The 21,177-nt window shown below is 42.4% G+C and overlaps 1 protein-coding gene and 4 non-coding genes across 6 annotated transcripts; all 5 read left to right on the top strand.

Annotated features, from left to right (window-relative positions):
- The first annotated feature begins 16,425 nt into the window (after window positions 1–16,425).
- RPL17 (ribosomal protein L17) lies at window positions 16,426–20,535 on the top strand. 2 transcript variants are annotated; one of them, XM_019721444.3, is made up of 7 exons: window positions 16,426–16,469; window positions 17,304–17,356; window positions 17,446–17,486; window positions 18,179–18,313; window positions 18,567–18,665; window positions 19,319–19,510; window positions 20,322–20,535. In XM_019721444.3, exons 2-7 carry the CDS (start codon window positions 17,317–17,319, stop codon window positions 20,367–20,369), a joined length of 555 nt encoding a protein of 184 aa, XP_019577003.1. In that variant the 5' UTR covers window positions 16,426–16,469; window positions 17,304–17,316; the 3' UTR covers window positions 20,370–20,535. The 2 variants fall into 2 exon arrangements, with proteins under 2 accessions (XP_019577003.1, XP_088654108.1); XM_088797982.1 differs by lacking the exon at window positions 16,426–16,469 and adding an exon at window positions 16,483–16,772.
- Window positions 17,155–17,220, top strand: LOC141567011 (small nucleolar RNA SNORD58). Its single transcript, XR_012489412.2, has one exon. It is a non-coding gene; the product is annotated as a small nucleolar RNA SNORD58 (small nucleolar RNA).
- Window positions 17,561–17,626, top strand: LOC141567012 (small nucleolar RNA SNORD58). Its single transcript, XR_012489413.2, has one exon. It is a non-coding gene; the product is annotated as a small nucleolar RNA SNORD58 (small nucleolar RNA).
- On the top strand, window positions 18,415–18,479 carry LOC141567009 (small nucleolar RNA SNORD58). The gene has a single exon (XR_012489410.1). It is a non-coding gene; the product is annotated as a small nucleolar RNA SNORD58 (small nucleolar RNA).
- On the top strand, window positions 19,562–19,625 carry LOC141567010 (small nucleolar RNA SNORD58). The gene has a single exon (XR_012489411.1). It is a non-coding gene; the product is annotated as a small nucleolar RNA SNORD58 (small nucleolar RNA).
- Window positions 20,536–21,177: the final 642 nt, after the last annotated feature.

The following is a 21,177-nucleotide window of genomic DNA, read 5'->3' as shown; positions in this document are numbered from 1 at the left end:
CAGAGAAAGGTCAGGTCAGACCTTTCCATGTGGCTGGTTCACACTGGACGAATGACAGACAGTGTGAGAAGAAGAAACTTTTCAATAATTACAGTAAATTTAAGCATGTCTGCACTTCAGATCAGTGAGTTGGGAAAAACCCAGTTGCCTCTCAGAAAAGGGTGCTATACTCAGCCCTCATTTTGCAACCAGCACCTTCCAGAAACACAATGATTTTAAAGCCAGTCCAGCTAAAGACAGGTTAGTGGAGAAACACTTAGGTCTGAGCACTCCTGGAGAAGAAAATAATAATGCCTGGCATTCCTATAGCATGTTGAGAGAAAAAAGCTCAAGGACAGCACCTTAATTGACTCTTGGCTCAGCAGAGCCTCTCCCCCAAACACATCATGGATCAAAACTATCGTGTGTCTATGCATGTGTTCATGTTTCTGGGTAGAAGACCTTAAGCTTTCATCAGATTCTCAAGGGGGCTTGTTGACCCCAAAAGGGTGAGTACCACTGGGATGGTGGGTGCAGCCCAGAACAGGTTTTTCAGAAAGCTGGCTGGCTCCCCATCCTCCTCTGTTACAAGCAGGTTTGGACTTCGTGATTTCTGCTACCTCTGAAGTTCCTCCTGCCCCTCTCTTATCACACTATCCAAACCCTTGGGTACCAGGACTTACTTCCAGGGCCTCAAAGTGGCCCGACCTTCGCTGTCTCCCACCACCTCCCAAGAGATCTGCCAGCGAGCAATGAGGATGTTTGCTTGCCTGGTGACAGGATTTACAGCCAACAAAACCGTCCGCCGGACGAGAGGATTGTGTGGCCTGTCTGACTACAATTTATTCTCCTCAGTCACTTTGACTGCAGCCAAGTGCCAGGAGAAATTTGAATCTGAATGCTGCTGCCTCTGAAATAAGCTTAGAAAAATATACAGGCTCTCTGCAACAAAGAGCTAGCCTGGCTGAATGTGGAGAAGCATGTTTGGCGTGGGATAAAGACTCCTAGGCAGACACTGTTCAATTGAGTGGAGTCTTAGGAAACCAGAAGGAGATTAACTTCATACTGGAGGGAGGGCTTGAGCCTGCAGAAAGATTGGATGAGGCAGAGTGTGATCTGGAGGGCTGCGGACCATGTCAGAAAAAACATTTATTGACCTCACCTGAAGGATGCATTGGGGAAGTCACAGGCCTTTGTAGGGAAAGGACTGGTTTAAGAACAGATGTGTAAGGACATTTGTGGCAATGTGGTTTTCAATAGCAACAGATTGGAGACAATGTGCATGGGCTTCACTAGGAGAGTGCTGCAGTGCACCTTGGAATACCACGTGGCCCTTTAAAAGAATGTGGGTTGATATAGAAAAACTCCCATGTTTCTTGTTAAGTGAAGAAAAAAGCAACATACAGCGTGTGAAGTGTGTGGAATGTGTCAGTCTTTATGGGACTATGCTTATATGTTCATATAACATCTCTGAAAATATTCCCAAGAAATAGGTTAGGATTGGGAGGTAGACTCACCTTTTACCATATACCTTTCTAAGCCTTTTGAATTGTTTACCATGTGTCTATATTCCTGTTTGAAAACATAAATAAAGAAATAATGTTAAGAAAGGAAAGTTAGGGAGGTTGAGAAGCCACTCTGCCACTCCCCTCCCTCCAAAGTCAGCTCTGCCTTTCCTTCCCAGGTGCGATGGTTAGTTTTATGTGTCAACTTGGCTGGACCAAGGTACCCAGACACTTGGTCAAACATTGTTCTAGACATTTCTGTGAAGGTATTTTTTCTTTTAGATAAGATTAACATTACCCACCATAATGTGGGTGGGCCTCGTCCAATCAGGTGAAGGCTCTAAGAAGGAAAAGACTGAAATCCCTCAGGAAGAGTCAGTTCTGCCAGCTGACTGCCTTTGGACTCAAACTGCAACTTTTTCCTACTTTAATTTCTATCATTTGGCCCCTACAACTACACACACACATATATACATACACACATACACACTTATATACCAGGGGTGCCAAAAAAATGTATACACATTTTAAGAGATGTTATCTATGCTCAAGCAGTAGTTTGCTGCAATCAGAAGTGTCCAGATGCTTATGGTAACCACTTTGAACACCTCTATAATTGCAGAAGTCAAACGCGACTTGTATTCATCTTTTATCAGTATATATTATTACAATTTTAATATGATTTTTTCCTTTCTTAAAATGTGTGGCCATATATATACTGTTCTGTTTCTCTGGAAAACCATGACTTGAGGGCTGGAGGGAAGCTCTAAGCCCAGGCTTGAGCAAAGGCAGAGGTGAGGGGACTTTTGTTGCCTTCTAGGGAAAGGGAAAGGGATGGCCACTGATCTCACTTTGGGGGCAGAGCCAGGAGGAAGGCAAGTCTAGCTGGCTTTCTGTCATCCCCTGATAAGCTCTGCCTGTTCTCCCATGGACACTTTGGATATGTATTCACTGATTAATTCTTCTGTGTCCTCCTGGCCTTTCCTCACGATCTGACTTTCCTTTCTCCTCTTCTACTCTCCAAGTCTTTTCTCTTTCCTGTCTTCTTTGTGAACAAGGTTTCACCAACAAGGCAAGAATAAAGATGTTTCCAGGTTGCTATTCCCTCCCTTGTGTGATCCTATTCTCCTCAGTTCAGTTACGGTCGTGGCCTCCAGAGCCAGCAAATTCTGCATAGCGGAAAGGACAGTCAATTAGCCAGTAACTTAGTGGCAAAGAACCAAGTAATAAGTTTGAACATTTTCCCTCAGCTTTCATTGTTTAACCAAATAAGATAAGGCAATTCAAGTCAAGATGATTGAAAATGACATGTATAGATACTCTTTTATTCTCTCTTCCCAACTCATGACACACTGAATTATTCATTCCGCCTCTGGTATTTATTCTTCATTCCACCATGAAAGGGGGCATAAAATGATCTTAAAGCTCAGGTCTTTGCATTGGGTGGTCCCTTTAAAAATAAGTCTCCTTCCATGGACCCCCGCTTCAATTAAGTAGCCAATCCACAAATACAGACTAAACCGGTTATGATCAAGGCAGGACACTAGGCATTGAAAGAATTCAAAGGAGCAGAAAAAGAGCTTATGCACAAGTAAAGTAGACAAAGCACACACACAAGCACACACATAAACAGATTCTAACTTAGCAAAGCAGTATAAGGCTAAGTAAGTGACAAATCAGAGCAGAGAGGCCTGGACTGTGGTCTGGACATTCTCGCAAGGCTCTGGCCTGGGCATGGATGATGGGCAAGGGACAAGAAAAAATTCTGCTTTAACTTCTGTTGTATCATTTAATCCCTACAGCTACCAAGCAGGGTGGGTGGCTCGGGAGGTCTTCCCACTGTCCAGCTCGGTTCAGTGAGTCAACATCATTCCATTCTAATGTTCATGAGATGCCATAGGAACTTCACCCTTGTTTATGTCCATTAGCCTATGGTAAAATTGGTTTCGTTATATGTCATTTTGCTTAAAGTCACAGCACCAAGCAACGATGTGAAGTGAGGACTTACTGTATTTCCTGCCACACATCAGGAATAAATATTCAGAGGCCAGCTGTTTTGACCAATGTTACCCAGTCGGTCAATTTCAGAATCAGGGCTGGAACTAGATTTCCCAATGCCCTCCTTGGTTCTTTGTTCACTAAGTGAGAGAAGTGGACAAGGCTTTTCTGGAAAGGGCATGGACAGGCACAAAGGCCCAGAGGCACAAGGAGAGAGTGAACAAACCTAGCTAGCTGGTACAGTGGGAGAAAAGCCAAGAAAGTAAGCGCCCACTCCCAATCCCCATAGGACACACACACACGCACACACACACACGCACGCACGCACACTTTTTTCCTCAAATTACACTTCTGCCTGAGAGAGTACAAACAACAAGCCTGGTGTTAATCATGCTTCAGCTGAACCAGGATTAGGAAGGGCCGTTTTGACCTATAGGCGCTTGCCCCCCAGAGGAATCCAGCTTCAAACCCATTCAGCCAGAGTAATATGATGATAGAAAAGCTTCCTCTTGGGTCCGCCTGACTTTACGTCAGAAACTCATAGAGAAAGGAATAGTAATTCTATCAGGAAAATAAATGAGTAAGAAAATAAACAAACAAACAAACACAAGGAGCTTTATTATCAATGCAGAGTTACACACATTGTCCCAGAACTGATAACGTTTGGCACAATTTCCGGTACACATAAAAGAATTATCAGTGAGGCGAGTTTGTTCTAAAGGCAGTAAACAGTGGGGTGAGGTGTTTGCTTCATCTCATTGGCCTGGGCCGTCCAAATGGACAACACTCAGCCCCCGGGTAATCAGCTTGGATACACTATAACTGGAAGCTGCAGCAACTTTAGCTGATGTGAGCAGGAAAGAATTGAGTGTGACCTGCCAAGAGATACTGGACAGCGGCCTCTGCTTTTTCTTCCCTGGTTGGTCAGTCTCCTTAGCTGCAGAGTTGGGATAATAACATTCTCAGAAAAGTTTATTTGAAGCCCTCGGAGGGCACTCCATAAGGAAACAACTGCCGCCATCATCTTGACGTTTACTTCTGGGCAGACTCAGTGGGGAAAAGGGGGAGCATTCTCAGGGCCTCTCCAGGAGGGACTGGATAGATTCACAAACAGGGTGAAGTTCTTTCCACCGCTGGGTTCTGCAATGACCACCCTTAATATCCTCTAAGAGATAAAGAGTCTTTATTTCTGAGATCTTAAATCCTACTCAGCAGACCCCAATGGTGAGGGGACATCCAATGGTGAGGTCCCCTTCAGTTTCCTGGGCATGGTTCATTTTGCCAAGGATGCTGATTGAACCCATGTAATAAAGGGAACTGACCACTTCAGGAAACAGCCAGCTCATTCTATTAGGTTCTCTTCAGGCAAATGCTAGAAGTTCTTTATTTAGGATTAAATCTAATTCTGGTAATTCCCAGTATTGATTTTAGTTTTGTCTACACTCTCATCCATGTGGTGACCCAAGGTCCAAAAGACTGTCAATAGGAGCCCACCTCTGACCCTTCTCTGATCCAGGCCAAACACCCCCAATTCACCTCATTGTAAGCAATGGCTGTGAGCTTCAACTCTGACAGGCCATGTTTGGAATCCCTTCTCTGTCACTTTCTATCTAAGTGCCCTTGAGCAATTTATTTCACATGCTCATCTTCCTTTTCCTCATGTGAATAATGAAAATAGAAATGCCCATTTCAGAGATTCTGGGGCAGACAGACTTTAAGATGGCCCCTACAACACACACCCCTGATCTCGTGCCCTTGTGTAACTTTCTTGACCCTTGAATGTGGGCAGGACCTGTGATATGCTTCCAACCCAGAGAATACAGTAAAGGTGACAGGATATCATTTCCATGATTATGTTACATAAATTCTGACTTTCCTCTTGCTAGCAGATGCTATCCTTGCTGGCTTTGATGAAATAAACAACCCTATTGGTGAGGCCCCTATGACAAGGGACTAAAGACAGTCTCTAGCCAACAACTAACTAGGAACTGATGATGGCTTCTGCCTGACAGCCAGTGAGAAACTGAGGCCCTCAGTCTGGCCGCCGGCAAAGACCTGAATGTTGCCAGCAACAATGTGTTGGAAGCAGATCCTTTCCCAGTTGAGCCTTCAGATAAGAACCCAGCCCTTGATTGCAATCTTGCAGAGAATCCAACCTTGCCTGAACTCCTGACACACAGAAACTGAAAGATAATATGTGTGTTGTTTTAAAAGCCACTGAGTTGGTGGTGACATTGTTACACAGCATTTTTCATTTTATTGCTCCTCATTATATGGCATTTCTCCAGCACCAACAACTCCATCTACTGCTCTCCCCTCCTTGGAGCTTTTCTAGTTTCACTAATCTTCAAAACATATTTGTGACCTAGAATCCTTTATGTTAAAGAATTGCCTTTCCAGATCTCTATTAAAATGCAGCTAAAAAATAGCTGGGAAGGACCCTTGGGGAAAGCGTACTATCTTCATATGAGCAAGCTGCCACCCTGCCACCCTGGGAAGCAAACACAGAGCTTCAAGGGAAGGCCCACGGGTTGTTTCTGAAGGCCTCAGTACCTGGGAAGGCCATAAGGAAGAACGTGAGGCTAATATTTTTCATTAGAGCAATTGGGTAAGTTGGGGATCACGTGCACAGCAAGCAATAGAAGAATATTTCTTCATCTGCATAATGAGAGGGTTGGGCTTGAAGACCTTGTCAGTTAAACAAAAACAAAAATTTAACTTCCATGGCTGAAAGTCCTTTTAAAAGAAAGGATTTATTGGGCCACTACTAGCAAAAAAAGAAGACCCGTTTTGGGGAGCATGGCTAGGTAGGCAAGACAGCCTGTCCAACTTCCAGGAGTTTTGCAAGTGTTTTAATACATCAAGTAGCGGGGAGAAAGATGTAAGCCCTTCTGAAAGGATTTACATTAGCTACTGACAAAGGGGACAGAAGAAGGTGAAGTGGGGCTGGTTCTGGGATAGGCACAGCAGAGTCCAGATAGCTCACGTGTAAATTAGAAGTGGAGGCTCCTGGGATTTGATGGCACCTAGCTATTCTCTCTTTTGGATAGTCATGGAAATAGCCAACTGGAAATTAATCCTAAATTCCAATAGACGTACAGGAATGTGAGGAGTCTTTTGCCAGAGCCGGTCCACAGCTATTATCAACAGGAGAACTGTTGTGTCTCTTTCTCTCACTCTCCAGCCACTGTAATTTTAATTTAGGACACCTCAGATTTTTTTTTCCTGTCATTTTCCCCCTTTACATACAGACTTTTTGAAGAAAACATCACTGTTGAACATCTGTATATTTTAATTATGCTCAGACTGCCCCTTTATGTTCAGGGCGTTGTCCCACGTTGCTAAGAAGGCTTATTCTTAGGACATCATATCCCACAGAGGGAGGAAATATAAGGAGTATACCAGGTGATAAGATGTCTTAGGCCAATTGTGGGCAATGAGACAGAGAGAGAGAGAGAGAGAGAGAGAGAGAGAGAGAGAGAGAGAGAGATATCAGCCAACCACTGACAAGGATTTTTTAAAATGTCCTTGAAGAGCATATTCTTCTTCTGGAAAGGTGTAGGTGGTTAGTTCAATCTGTTGAGTAAGCATTGTGTTAGCTGGGGCTAGGTTTATGGATTTACATAATTCAGAACATTTCACAATTTCTTTTCTTGTCAGCCCCATCAGACCCTTCCAGCTCTAACGCCCTCAAGATCTTCGAATGAGTTTTATTTGGTTTGGTATTATAGCCTGGGTATTGTTTGCCCCCACTACACTGCCACGGTTTCCTTGAGGCTGAGCTTTCATCATTCTCAGTTTCCTCAATCCCCTTCCTCACCCCACACCCTGTGTATTCACAACCTCATCTTTTTAAAGCTTAAAAATCAACCCACTTTGGAGGAAATATGTAGTTCATTAGATCAAAGTTATATTTACATGTGTCAAAGGAAACAGAACTTGCTACACACGCTTTGCCCTCAAAAACGATGGCCTAAACTTTACCCAGTGCTGAACTGGTGCCATCTAGTGGCCCATTGATGTCACTCAACAGGAACATTTGGAATATGTCCTTGAAAAGTTTTTGTGAATGTGGGGTTTCTCTCTAGGCTAGCCCTTGGCAAAATTGTGAAATCCAATGCAAATTTTCCCATATTTCCAGTTTCTTCTCTCTGGAGTTCTGCCTGCCCCCACAACAGGCAGGTGTAATGGAAAGAGAGCAAACGTTGCAGTCAAGCCAACCTAGCTCTGCACCAAATGTATCCTATGCTGCCTACTAGCTGTAGGATCCAGGACAAGTTACAGAACTTCCCTGAGTCTCAAGTTTATCCTCTGTGAAATGTGAGAAGTACAATCTTCTTTACAAGGGAAATAACTGTGATGAAGTGTACATAGCATTTAACACACAATAGATGTACCGTAAATATTAGTTCCACTCTCAAGTACATCATTATTTTAAATATAGAACTGAAAATGGTAAATATTGAGCTCTGGTCCCGAAGTATTAAAATAGAAGGTGAATAACCTCCTGTTCGGATGCCAGCAGGAAACAATCCCATGCAGAGAGTTCACCAGAAGAGGCTTGAAAGGACTCAAGAGAGATGTGGGCAAAGTTAAGGGAATTAACAAGGGCCGTGGAGGCACCCAGCGACCAGCAACAACAGAAAGGACTGATGGGACAAGAAGGTACTGTAACAGAGCCAGGGAAACCTGAGTTTGGGAGGGGGGCAATAGGGCAGGGGATGTGATCTTGCAGAGATGCAGCCAGCTCCAGAACTTGGTGTCAAGGCAGCAAGGGAGCAGGAAAAAAATAGCCCAACTTCCCCCCCGCCCAGCTCCTGCTCGCGCTCACCATTGGTGGCTCCCGACCAGAAGTCAGCTGGCAGGGAAGCCTCGGTGATGGTCTGTACGCTTAGCCCCATGGGGCACAGAGCATCAGAGAACAGATCTGGAGGAGACTCCCAGAGGGTACCCAGTGCAAGACGTCATAAAGGAAATCCCTGCTTTGGGAAAAGAATCAGATTAGTGATGTCCATGAATAAATTCTGAGGAGAAGGAGGGAGGAAAGAGGAAAGAGCCAATATATACCGAATATCTATTTTGTACTATTGGCTAGGTCTTTTCACTTTCTCTTATAACTTTCCCAGCACCTCAGTACAATTGGTGTTGTTACCTTTTTTTTTTTAAATTGAGGAGCAAAACTCAGTGAAACCAAGTAACTTGCACGGAGACACCCAGCTGGGACGTAGGAATTCCGCCGCCAGTGACCAGATGCCAACGTCCTTGATGTGATCCCCCTCCACCCAGGGCTAGCTGGCTCTGGAAGGTACAGGAAAGATGGAACAGGCAGCAGGATGGAAAGGAACGGAAAGACGGGGGGGGGGGTGCGTGGCAGCCATGCACCGTCCTGAGAGGCAAAGAAAAAGACTTCATCCCCTGAGTAAGGGATTATATTTTCCTTATTGTTGTGAAAAAGAATTCCCCTTTGCTGGCAAAGAAGGCCAGTTCCTAAGGGAAGCTCAAACAGCATTGCATGGGAGGCTCAGATGCAGGAGAGCTGAGTAAATCTCTGCCAAGGAATTAAGACTTTCCTCCTCTGGCAGTCCTGGAGGCCCAGCAGCCAACCCGCTGAAGAATATGGTATGAAGGGCAGGGGGGTGGATGATAAGGCCGAAAGACAGAACATTGAATATTCACTCATCTGAAAAATCCCCAACAACATTTCTTTCTGAGAAGATGAGCACACTAATCCGTATTGGCTAACTGATGGAACAGCCAGGCGGACAAGTCTTTTCCTGAGAGATTTACAGCCTTAACTAAAACAGTTGTTTGGACGAACTGTCAAACTCCTGCAGGGCCCACTTGACATCTGTCTGTATCAGGTCAGAGAGGAGAATGGCTACTATTTCGAAAGGCTAAGGCTTTGTTGTTTCCTGCTGCTCCCTGGAGATCTACATGGTAAAGGAAGTTCCAGCGGCTCACCATTAAGGAGGTCTCAGAGGAGCTGTGCTTCAGTCATGTTTGAGGAGCCCAAAGCCATTTGCTAATTCATTCCCACCTTCTTCCCCCTCGTCAAACTCTTGTGACCTCATGCATGAGTATCTGCTATACTTTTTCTGGTGCTCTGCGACAATCCAATCCCAGGTTCCTGGCCTCATCGATCCACCCAGCACCTCCCAGCTGGAATAATCCTCCTCGACCCTGCTTTCATTAAGTCCATCTTGATTGAGTACAGGCAGCAGTGAACTGACAAAGTGGGATTGTGGACCAGGCCCTAGTGAGCATTGCAAAAGCTGGAGTGAAGCTTCAGAGCCAATCGAGAGATGGACTGTCCCAAGGTAGGATGGGGAAGGGGAGGCTAGCCACCATAAGGCTAGGGTCACCGGGAAACAGGGAGGTCACTGGTAAGCAGACAGGAAGGCAAGAAGGTGCAGAACTGGTAGCTAAGTTGGTGGGAAAGAATATAGGCATTGAGGGTAGATCTAGGTTCACATCCTGGCCTTGGCCCTTTGAACCTTGGTATTCTTATCTGTAAAATGAAACAATAACGCCTACTTTGGTAGACCCTGGGATGTGCCTTCTAGCTTCCTGTTCAGGATTGAAGAACTTATTCTCCATCTGTTAGGAGTGCCATCAGTCCTTAGCTGTCAGTTGTCTTTAAGTACTGGCTGAAGAAAACAGCCTCGCCCAAGATCGAATCTACTTCCGGGGACAGCCCACATCCAGTGATTAATTAATGAGGAGTATACAGGCCCAGCCCCCTCACCCAACTTGGGACAACTCTGAAGGAACATCCAGTTCAAGAGTTCCCTGGGGTGGGGGTGCAGTGCTGGCTGAAGCCTTCATTGGGACTGTCCCATCCTACCTTGGGACAGCCCAATTTGGCCTCAGATCAATCCTGCATCCTTACCCACCTTTCCACAGTATCGAATCCATGAGTACTTCTCAATCTCTGTCTCAGACTCTGCTTCCTGGGGAAGCCAACCTGCGATATGACACCTACCTCATCCAGTCATAATGTTCCATGAACTAGCAGATGTAAGGCATCCAGCCACAATACCTGGTGTAATGTATGACCAGTTATAATCCCTTCCCCTGGTATAATCCCTGCCCCTTCTCCCAGCCTAACCCAGTACGTGATCAGCCAAACCTTTAAAGGCTATTGTAGCATTATTCAACCACTATTAGCATGTTATCCCTTCTGTGCCCCCAAACTTTCATTATACCATGGAATGTAGTCACCAACATTACTTAAGATCTACGATTCCTTGGGGCATTAGTCCTGCGTTGTTTTATGACATTGCTTGCATAGTTTTTACTTCTTTGTGAAATGTGTCTGTGTCTTTCTGTCTACCTGCCAAGGCTGCCCCCTTGGCATTTACTATACATGGACAGTGCATAGCCCACGCTGTACATGTAATGGCTTTGTAGGGGTTCAGAACAAGCCATCCCAAGATGCACCTCAGTGGTATGTGGATTATTTTGAGAAACTCAAAAGAGAAACTCCTTTAACTGTCTAGAAGAATTTAAATTAGGAGCCTGTCCCACATTAAGAGTTATCATCAGAAATGAGTTTTTACTTATCTATATGGCAGGGAAAACTAATAATTACTGAACATGTACTCTCACTGCAGTGACCTACTGAAGCCCCAAGGTGCATTACCTCTTCCCTAGCTCAGAATGTCTTATATACCCGTGTTCCCTTTCTGTCTCTGAACCTCTCATGCATGCGGGGTTTCTGACTCTCCCATGTATGCAGGGTTGCCATACATATGCATGTATTAAATTTGGTTATTTTCTTTTCCTAATCTGTCTCATGTCTATTTGATTGTTAAACCAGACAAAAGAGAAAAATTTGTTCCCCTTTTCCCCACAGCTTCTTAGTCAAGTGGATTCATGAGTGAATAAGAAAGAAAGAGAGAGAGAGAGAGAGAGAGAGAGAGAGAGAGAGAGAGCGAAAGAAAGAGAGAAAGAAATTGTACAAATTCTGTTGTTTAAGCCACTCAGAGTCTGGCAGCCCTAGCAAATACACACACTGTTACATAAAGATATTGAAACCTCACACAAATGAAGAATAATACTGAAAAACACTACATAATAAATAAATATAAATAGATAGATAGATAGATAGATAGATAGACACGTATCATAGATATACAGCTATGAATTTTCACAAACTGGACCAGCATGCAGGCAAGAAACTGTAACCAGCACCCAGATTAAGAAACAACATCAACAGCACCCAGAAGCCACCTGGACCCTCCTTGCGGTCATCCTGTCCCCCTCCTATCCTGACTTCTTACAGAAAAGATTAGTTTTTGTCTTTTATATAAATAAAATCTTATAAATACAATCATACTTGTTTATGTTTGATGCTTTCGCTCAACACCATTTGTAAGCACATAAGCGATTTTAATAACTTGTTATCCTGTTATAACATTAAAAGTATTTTGTATAAAACAATGTCCTGTACTAAGAGGAGGTGCTACCACTACTGCTGGAAAAGTACCAAAAATATCAATAACTTTGCAACAGAATTTAGATGTGATGAGATGCTATGAAAGTTGTTTTTCTTTTTTTTTTTTTAAAGAATCCATGATATACCACGCATTTAGGAAATCCTTCTCTGACACGCAGATTTTTTTACTGAAGTACTTCCATAACACTTTCTGAGTGCTTTATAAATCATTTAATCCTTATAACAACTTACATGGTAGGTTCTATTGTCATCATCCTCATTTTACAAACAAGGAAAGATAGCGATAAGGAAACTGAGACACAGATACCTTAAATAGCTTTCTCCAGGTCAGATGGCTAGTGAATGGCAGTCCTTGAAAAGGAGAGAAGAGATGGGATCTGAAACTAGGAAGTATGGCTCCAGTATTTATGCTCTTAAGCACTATGCTGTGAAATACTAGATATAATGCTGAAAAAAATAAGTAGAAGGTTCTGATGGTTGTGTATTTAGCTGTATTAGGAACCCTCTTATTTCAGGTTCGTTGCTCTGAGAAATGAGTCTTGCATTATACAATGACTTCAGGAATTTACCTGTTGCAATAAATTGGACTGCCTCCTATTGCCAGTTTCTCTCTCTAGAGGTTCGACTCATTTCCATTCCCACCACCAGTGCCACATTCTCTCCTGATTTTATTATTATCCACTCCCTAGTTTGACCCTAGAACCCTCACAGTCTCTGGTTCTGGGGCCCACATGAGCAGGGTACATCGTCACTGAGAGGTTCAGTTAATCGCTTGTCTCCAAAAGCCCTCTTCTGGTTTAAGAGAATGTGAACTGTAAGGACACCTACCTCACAGGGTCTTTAAGATCCTCAAAGTTTTCTCAATGAGAGAACCCATGTGAAATGTTTAAAACTGTGCCTGGCTCACAGTAAGTGCTATTAAACATCAAGTGTGTTTCTTCCTGTCACCTTCTTATCACCGTATCTACCAAACTACCTGCATCCACTCCAATCTCCAGGTCCTCTCCTATTATCATGGATGATGTGCCCCAGCCTTGCTCTAAGGACAACCCCCTCACGTATGCCCTGGACCCATCTCCTCTCTCCTTTTCAAGGACTCAGCTCCTATAATTATACCTTCTTTCTTGCAGAGTCAATTTCTCTTGCAACTGGAGGACTCACAGGTATGCAAATATTCTCTAGTATGTCCCATCTTTTAAAATCTTCCCTATTCACATATGATAAAGATGGCATTTTAAATCTATAGGGGAAAAACAGATGATTGAACAAATTGTTGTGACATTTGGGTAGCCATGAGAAAAAATATAAAATTGGATCCGTATCTCAGGCTTTACAACAGATGGATAGCATCTTGAAATGTGAAAAATAAAACCATAAAGTATTACCCCCAAAAATGGGAGACTTAAAAAAAAAAATTATTGTAGTGGAGAAACCCTTTCTAACACAAAATATAAAAGAAAAAAGAGTGAGAAATTTAAAAACATAGGAATAAAACATTTTTCGAGAAAGCAAAACTACCCTGTTGCTACTCAAAAGGCCTTGTTCTGTTCAGAACACTGGTGCCCTCTGAGGTTGACAGGAAAAATCTTCTGGCCCAATGCCAAACTACTATTCCTCAAAAACACTTCCCCAACTGCTTATGAATGAAATTCTTCCTATAGCAATTCATGCTTCTCCTTTCAATCCAATACTGAATCCCTCTGGGAGGTGTCATCTATAAAGCTGGTTTTCCTTTGTTACATGAAGAGGCAGGAGAAGACTCTGCTACACGACCCAATAAGGAGATGCTGGCAGCGCAGTCAGGTAAGAGATGTCCAGAAAGGGTTGACCAGGTTACAAAGCTAACAACTTTTACAGCTTACAATCACGAAATCCTGTGACTTTCTTTAAAATCCCTTCAATGCATCCACCACTCTCAATTCTCTTTTCAAAAAACAAAACAAAAAACGGCACTATATCAGATCAGTTCAGGCCACCACCATCTTTTGCCAGCCTCTGGTCTTGCCCCTGTGTCATCCCAAATGTCTCCCTGCAAGAGTGATCCTTTTAAAAGTGAATCTGATCAAGTCACCTCACCCATCCCCCAAGGGTTTAAATGCGTTCAAAAGTTCCTCATTGACTTTCATATCAACTTAACTAGTAATCGGCAGACAAATAGGATCCTTCAAGATCAGGTTCACCTCTCCCCTTTATCTCTCACCAATCACATCCCAAGGTAATCCAACCAACTTTCCCCCCGGAAACAATGATCGTTTCCCCCTTATTGCTGTGGCCAGCTAACTCCTGGTCATTCATGGTGTTGGTGCCATGTCATCTACTCAGGGAAGGCTTTCCCACCCTAAGTGCTATTAATAAGGTCCTCAATGCTCATCCTACTTTAGCAGTTTCACACTGTGTTCTAATTGTTCATCTCCTAGTTCCCTATCTTTTCATCCCTATCCTCACCCCAAGACTTGAGGTTAAGGATCTTCTTGTACCTGTCATAGCTCAGCATCTAGGAGCACAATGGCAGGCATATAGTAAGTGTTCAATAAATATTTGTTAAATGGATGAATGAATAAATAAATTGATTAAGGATTATACCTATTTGTGGTTCCCCATTGTTTTAATAATTAAGATTTCTGCACAAGAAATATAATACAATTTAAAATTTATAAACAACAGATTGAAGGAAATAGAAAGATATATAAATATATAAATATATCTATACATATCTCAAATCCAAGTCAAAGAGTTTATTTAAATTTTATAGGAAAATCACTGAGGCTCTAAAAGATAAACCATTCCCCTCAAAAGGATCATTTCATCCTAAAAGGCTTGAAGCCTTCGTGTGTAATCCAATACTAGCTGACACCGAATCAAATGTGGGATCATGTCTATCTTTTAACCATAGATTTGATATCACCCTAAAATCAGAGAGAATATTCCTGGAGTGTATAGGGGAAGGAGAAAGAAAGGATAAGGAATGAGGAAGGCACAGGCCAGGTCACAGAGAGCTCTTAAGTCATCCCCAGGAATTTGAAACAGGAACCACCAAAAAAAAAAAAAAAAAGGGAGCCTGAAAAATAACATGATCATTTTGGCAGCTGTTTTAGAAAAATGATTCTGTCAGGAATATGGAGAATACATTAGAGTGGGGAAAAATAAAGGCAAAAAGACCACTTCGAAGGTTCTAGCAGTAATACAGATTTTGTTAAGTATTTGTGTGTGCCAAGACAGAAAAAGAAATTGTCTTCTAGCTTTCTGGTTTAAGAATTTAGGCGTACAGAGAAGCTACAGGGCCATGCACTGGGGCTTGCCTTTGCTTCAGGATGTCACTTCTGAGCTGTGGTACTTTGGAGAAAGTTCTTTCATTTCTCTGTGCCTCAACCTCAACATTTATAGAATGGTAATGATAGTAATATCTCTTTCTACAGTTGTCCTAAGGATTAATTAAGGAAATGCATGCAAAAGCACTGGAATAGTGCTTGGAACTTAGTAAGCTTTGTAAAGCATTGGCTGTTATTATTATTATTATTATTATTATTATTATTATTATTCAACAGAAGAGAAGAAACTGGGGGAGAAGATTAATTCTGTTTAAGAACACTTCAGGTTTCAAATATTTGTGGGGTCCTCCAAGAAAGATGTCCCAGGAACTGTTTGATACCTGGGGCTAGCTCAGGAGAGAGATGTGGAGTGGAGATATTAATTTGGGAGTTCTCAGCCTGTGATGGAAGATGTGAAGGATGGCAACTACTGAGGAAAGACCGTGAAATCCATCATTTGGCAATGGGAGTCCAGAAGAGGACCTGGGACTGAAGTCTCCACAATAGAGGTCAAGGAATCAAGTATGTAGAACGTTGTCCAGCAGAGTCCATTCACTTGGAGTTTGAATCTGCCTAGAGTAATAGCGCCATGAAATAGAAAACCTAAAGTTACACCACCAATAACTTAAACAATGAAAGGGAAGGAAATGCCCAAGGGTTTTTTACCACCCGATGAAGATCAAAAAGTGGCACTGGGAATAAGATTCTACTCCTGAACCAGACCCTAGAGTTAGCACATTCTTTACACAGGTTACAGTACGATTGATTGGGTGAAATTCTCATCCTGAAACTTTTTTGATTACCATAATTATATCCCATCTTTTGTTTCTTCTTAATTGTCCATTTACAAATCACTGTCAGGGATACATAATCACATATTCAAACCTAACGAATGTTGACGAATAAATGTCTTCTCTATAGCTAATAATACGTGATCCTGTCCTAGAACTACAGACCTGTTTTTAATTGATTGACGGTTAAAATTCCCAGTACCTGTATTTCTGGATACAAAAAAAAAAAAAAAAAAGGAGAATTTTGAGACAGTCCCTAAGTCGGCAATTCGTTTTCAGATCTTCTAAAACCTATTCCATACTCCCTTTCTTCTCCGCCCATCTCTCCTCTTCAAATCTCGTTTCTTCGGCTGAAAATATCGCGAGAGGTCGAGTTCTCCTGAATTCTCCCAGAAGCCCCCGCTCTTCCTCTTCCCGAAAGCGACCTGAGGTGAGTGGTTCTTAGGTATTTCTCTCTGAATGTTGAATCGTCCCGTCATCGTCGCCATCCTGGCCTCGGGGGCGCAAATCTCGAGGCCCCCGAGAGGAGAATTATTGCGGTTATGATGCCTCGCTGAGGGCAGTGTCCCCCTGTGCGGGGGGACGTGTCGGAGCGCCCGACTTAGCGCGCCGGGGCTGTGCGGCCTTTGCGGCCCAAAGAGGGGCGCGATGGGCGGGAATGGGGGCTTCGGGGGTGCGGGCAGCCCGTGGTCGGTCCTCTCTCCTACTCTGAAGATCCAGTGTCGCGCGCGCGGTGAGTGGTGGCTGAATACGCGGAGCGTGTGGCTGCAACGAGGAAGAGTTGTGGGGGAATAAAGTCGGGTCGAGGCTTTACTTACTTGAAAATGAGTGTTTCAAATTGACCAGTGTTTAGCATTGGTTAAAACCCCAAAGTGTGGGAAGACGGCGTTACTTGTGAAGCTATGTGTAAAGCGGGTTTCTGTAGAGGGCTGTAGTTGAGCTCTGCCACGCCAGTGAGTGTGTCATTTTACGCCGGAAGGATCCCGAGTATTGACACAGGCTGTATTCCAAAGAGTGAGAGGGCTGGTGAAGTCCGTGTCACCAGTCTGGTGTCCGCAGTGCTGTGCTCAATGGTAGATGCAAAGGGAAAGAGCACCGGACGGAGAAAAGGATGGCTGCGATGATGGCATTTCTTAGGACACCTTTGGATTAATCATGAAAACAATTACTCTCTGAGCAGCCGTTGATACAGCATTTAATAGAAATTTACACTATATAAGGTACTGTAAATATGTATTAACAGAATTACTCTGCTCCCTTCCAGGTGACCTCTGAAAATGGTTCGCTATTCGCTTGACCCAGAGAACCCCACAAAATGTAAGTGAACAAGAAATACATATTTCTTATTTGGGGGTAAGAAACAAGAAGATAACACAAAATTAACGAAAATGTTCTCTGTTTTTTAGCATGTAAATCGAGAGGTTCAAATCTACGGGTTCATTTTAAGGTATGTGAATCAGTTATGTGCTAAAAGTCAATTTGGGTGTTACTTTTTTTTTTTTAACCATTCTGAAAAGGTTGCTACAGTGATGTGCATTTTTAGGGCACCTTTGGATTTACCATGAAAATTAGTCACTTCTGAGTGGCCACGTCCTAAGTATTGATCATTGGTGTATAACGAGTACTTTGATTTAGGATATGTGGAATTGGGTTAGAAACTACTGGAGAACTACTTAAGAACCTGGTGTACAGTTTTAAGTCATAGGGCACGTAATTGTAATTACAAGATGATGGAATTAAAACATTACAGGAATGAACAGGTTTCCCTAGTTTTCTTTATTTTTTTAATTGGGGAAACTATTTTTCCAGGACCCATCAGCTCCAAGCCTAGTGGTTGTTTTCAATCTACAGTACTAGTGGAGAGCGCAGCTCACTGGCCCATGTGGGAATTCAACCTGCAACCTTGGTGTTAGCACTGCGCTCTAACCAACTGAGCCAACCGGCTGCCTGGTTTCTGTAGTTTTAAACCATGCCTCCTTGGCTCTTAATCATAGATATTTTCTCACTATTAAACTCACCTTCCAAGAGTGGAAAAGTTTTAGCTATGGATATATGTTGACATTTTGAGAATTTCGTGTTTACTTCAAAATTGTGATCTTATAACATGGCTAACTCCTAGTTTATATTCTTTATACTTAGAACACTCGTGAAACTGCCCAGGCCATCAAAGGGATGCATATCCGAAAAGCCACCAAGTATTTAAAGGATGTCACGTTACAAAAGCAATGTGTGCCATTCCGTCGTTACAATGGTGGAGTTGGGAGATGTGCCCAGGTAAGAATGAATGGTTGCTATTCGAAAAGACAAATTGTAAGGGAAAGTAATGGGATGGGATAAGAATAGCTAAGATCTGTCTGTTGTCAGGCTGTTTCTGGTTGCTGTGATGACAATCTTAGGACACCTTTGGATTAACCATGAAAAAAAACATGTTCTGAGCAACCTTGATGTTGAATACAAGTCATCTTGGTTGTGACATTTTATTTGAATCGGGGGAAATGACTAATAACCTGTCTTTGTTTTCTTTCAGGCCAAACAGTGGGGTTGGACGCAGGGTCGTTGGCCCAAAAAGAGTGCAGAATTTTTACTGCACATGCTTAAAAATGCAGAGAGTAATGCTGAACTTAAGGTACCCAAAACATTAATATCTTTATATATATATATATATATCTCCAGCTTTTGGATGGTGGTTCAATTAATGGTGCTGTTCAAATTTATTACACAAACAGGAAAACACTTGCAGTGGAACAGATACTTGAACCAAAATGGTTGCCTTACTGATGGATAATGTAGTTTGTTGCCTGCATTCTTGATAGAGAGACATGTTAAATTTCACTTCGAAGTTAAAACAATGATTTAGTCAACAAAACACAGATTTATCCATTTAGCTAGGGCATTATTCATTACCCTGTGGCATTTTGAAATCTGGGCCAGAACTAAAATTTGTAATAGGTCAGTCTTTGGCTGTACCCCTTCTAGTTCCTGAGCCATGCTGACAAAATCTTGTTTATCATCGAGTCTTGGAAATTGACACTGCCAGGTCCTGAAACTTCACTCTCTTAATGACCTTTAACATGCACTTAGCACTGAGTTTTGGTAGTTACCTTACATTTAAGGAAGGACACTTAGAATAAAGGTGAAAACAACTGCTTGAATAAATATGCTATTTAAACGCTTAAGGATTGCCTTTCAAAAATGATTTCATTAAGGCAGGGACTTAATTCTCCAGTGATGGTGTTAAGGTAGAGATGTCACCTAATTGTGTTCCCCCTCCCTTCCCAGGGCTTAGATGTAGACTCTCTGGTCATTGAGCACATCCAGGTGAACAAAGCTCCCAAGATGCGGCGCAGAACTTACAGAGCTCACGGGCGGATTAATCCATACATGAGCTCTCCCTGCCACATTGAGATGATCCTCACTGAAAAAGAACAAATTGTTCCGAAACCAGAAGAGGAGGTTGCTCAGAAGAAGAAGGTAAATTATTTTGTCTTTGCTCAGTTTTATTTTTGTATATTAGTTTTGGGGTTGCTGTGATGACTAACTTAGGACACCTTTGGAGTAACCATGAAAGAAAACTATTCTGAGCAACCTCATTTGTTGACTGATGGTAACTTTGTACTATTCAGTACAGCAGAACTATGATTATCTGCTGATGGCTCCACCTAGGTATCCATAGCCACTTCAAATGCAGCATGTCCAAAAAAGACCCCTTGCGTCTAATCCTGTTATCACGAAATAATTACATTTGGTTCTTTTTAAATTTTTTATTGAGAATTGTCATACGCGTATCACTGTACAGTGTGATGGTGATTTACATACATTGTGAAATGATTACCACAATAGGTTCTCATAGATAAAATAAGAAAAGGAAAAAAATTTTCTGTATTAATTTATTCTGTTAACTTTGTATCATACAGCAGTTTTGGCTATAGTCTTCATGTTTGAATTCATTTTTTTAAGCCATAAAACTGGGAGTGATTCTGGACTCCTTCCTTTAAACCTAATGGATTGTCACTTACATTGATACTGTCATTTAAATATCCTCCATCCTTGTTGCCACTTAATCCTTATCAGCTGGTCTTCCTGCTTGGAGTCTTCAGCTCCTCCCATGCTTACTCTGTTTTCCTCCTGTCTGTCCCTCCCGTCCATACCACAATCTACGACAAAAAGACACTTTCCCTTTATGTTGCAGTTTCCAATTCTTTCACTGAACTATGACCTACTCCTTTAACACGTAACATAAGTTTTTTCAGGAAACTTAACAGTCCTTTTTGTCTTCCCCCAGATCTCCCAGAAGAAACTGAAGAAACAAAAACTTATGGCCCGGGAGTAAATTCAACATCAAATAAATGCTAACAAAAGGAAAAGCAAAATGTTAGTTGTCTTTATTAGTAAATATAATTCAAGTGTCCTCACAAGATGGATCAAACCAGTTTTCTTCTGATTAGAAACTGTGTGTCCTGCGTCATTAATTTTGGTTCATAAACGTGCTGTTTTGAGTGTCTTGGTGATTTTTGTCTAAGAGGGAATTAGAACGTGGGGGAAGGCCGAGATTCTCCAGCCACTTTGAGATTTAGCACATTGTTCAATTTACCAGTTAATGGCTCATAGTGTATTCAGTTATGTATCACCACAATCAACTTGAGAACCTTTTCATTATTCGAAAAAGGAACTTTGCCAGAGGTTAGCTGTTACTCCCATCCAGATGTCCTATTTCAGTCTATATATTGGCCCATTCTGCACATTTCATAAATGAAATCACAATATATGGCCTGTTGCTGGCTTTCACTTAGCATGTTGTCAGGGTTCGTCCGTGCAGTGTTTATCTACTTTTTATTGATGAACAACTTGTACGAACATTTAATCTGACAATTTGGGGCTTTCTAAAAGCTAACAGATAGTGCTTCCCTAAACCTTTGTGTATAGGTTTGTGGGCGTGTTCTCATGGATATGCCAAGAGTGGAATTGTTGGGTCATGGAAACCTCTAAAGCGGTGTGCCATTTATCCCACTGGCCCTGAGGATTCCAGTTTCTCTACGTCTTCACTGATGGGTATTTCAGTGGGAGTGAAGTGGTATCACTTCTATCACTCAAAGTTGCCTTAATTTACCCTGCTTTTGGATTTAAGACTCTTAACAGAG

This window comes from Rhinolophus sinicus, chromosome 4 (genome assembly GCF_057876585.1).
Source record: "Rhinolophus sinicus isolate RSI-liver-muscle chromosome 4, RSI-T2T, whole genome shotgun sequence".
NCBI lineage: Eukaryota > Metazoa > Chordata > Mammalia > Chiroptera > Rhinolophidae > Rhinolophus > Rhinolophus sinicus.
The sequence above is the reverse complement of the archived record's forward strand: the minus strand, read 5'-3'. Positions and strand labels throughout refer to the sequence as shown.

What these genes read in the sequence shown, in the direction of transcription:
- RPL17 (XM_019721444.3), top strand. Translation starts at nt 17,317, where the DNA reads ATGGTTCGCTATTCGCTTGACCCAGAGAACCCCACAAAAT. An exon ending in CCCAGAGAACCCCACAAAAT is followed by an intron (nt 17,357 to 17,445) that starts GTAAGTGAACAA and finishes TCTGTTTTTTAG; the next exon opens with CATGTAAATCGAGAGGTTCA. An exon ending in AGAGTAATGCTGAACTTAAG is followed by an intron (nt 18,666 to 19,318) that starts GTACCCAAAACA and finishes CTCCCTTCCCAG; the next exon opens with GGCTTAGATGTAGACTCTCT.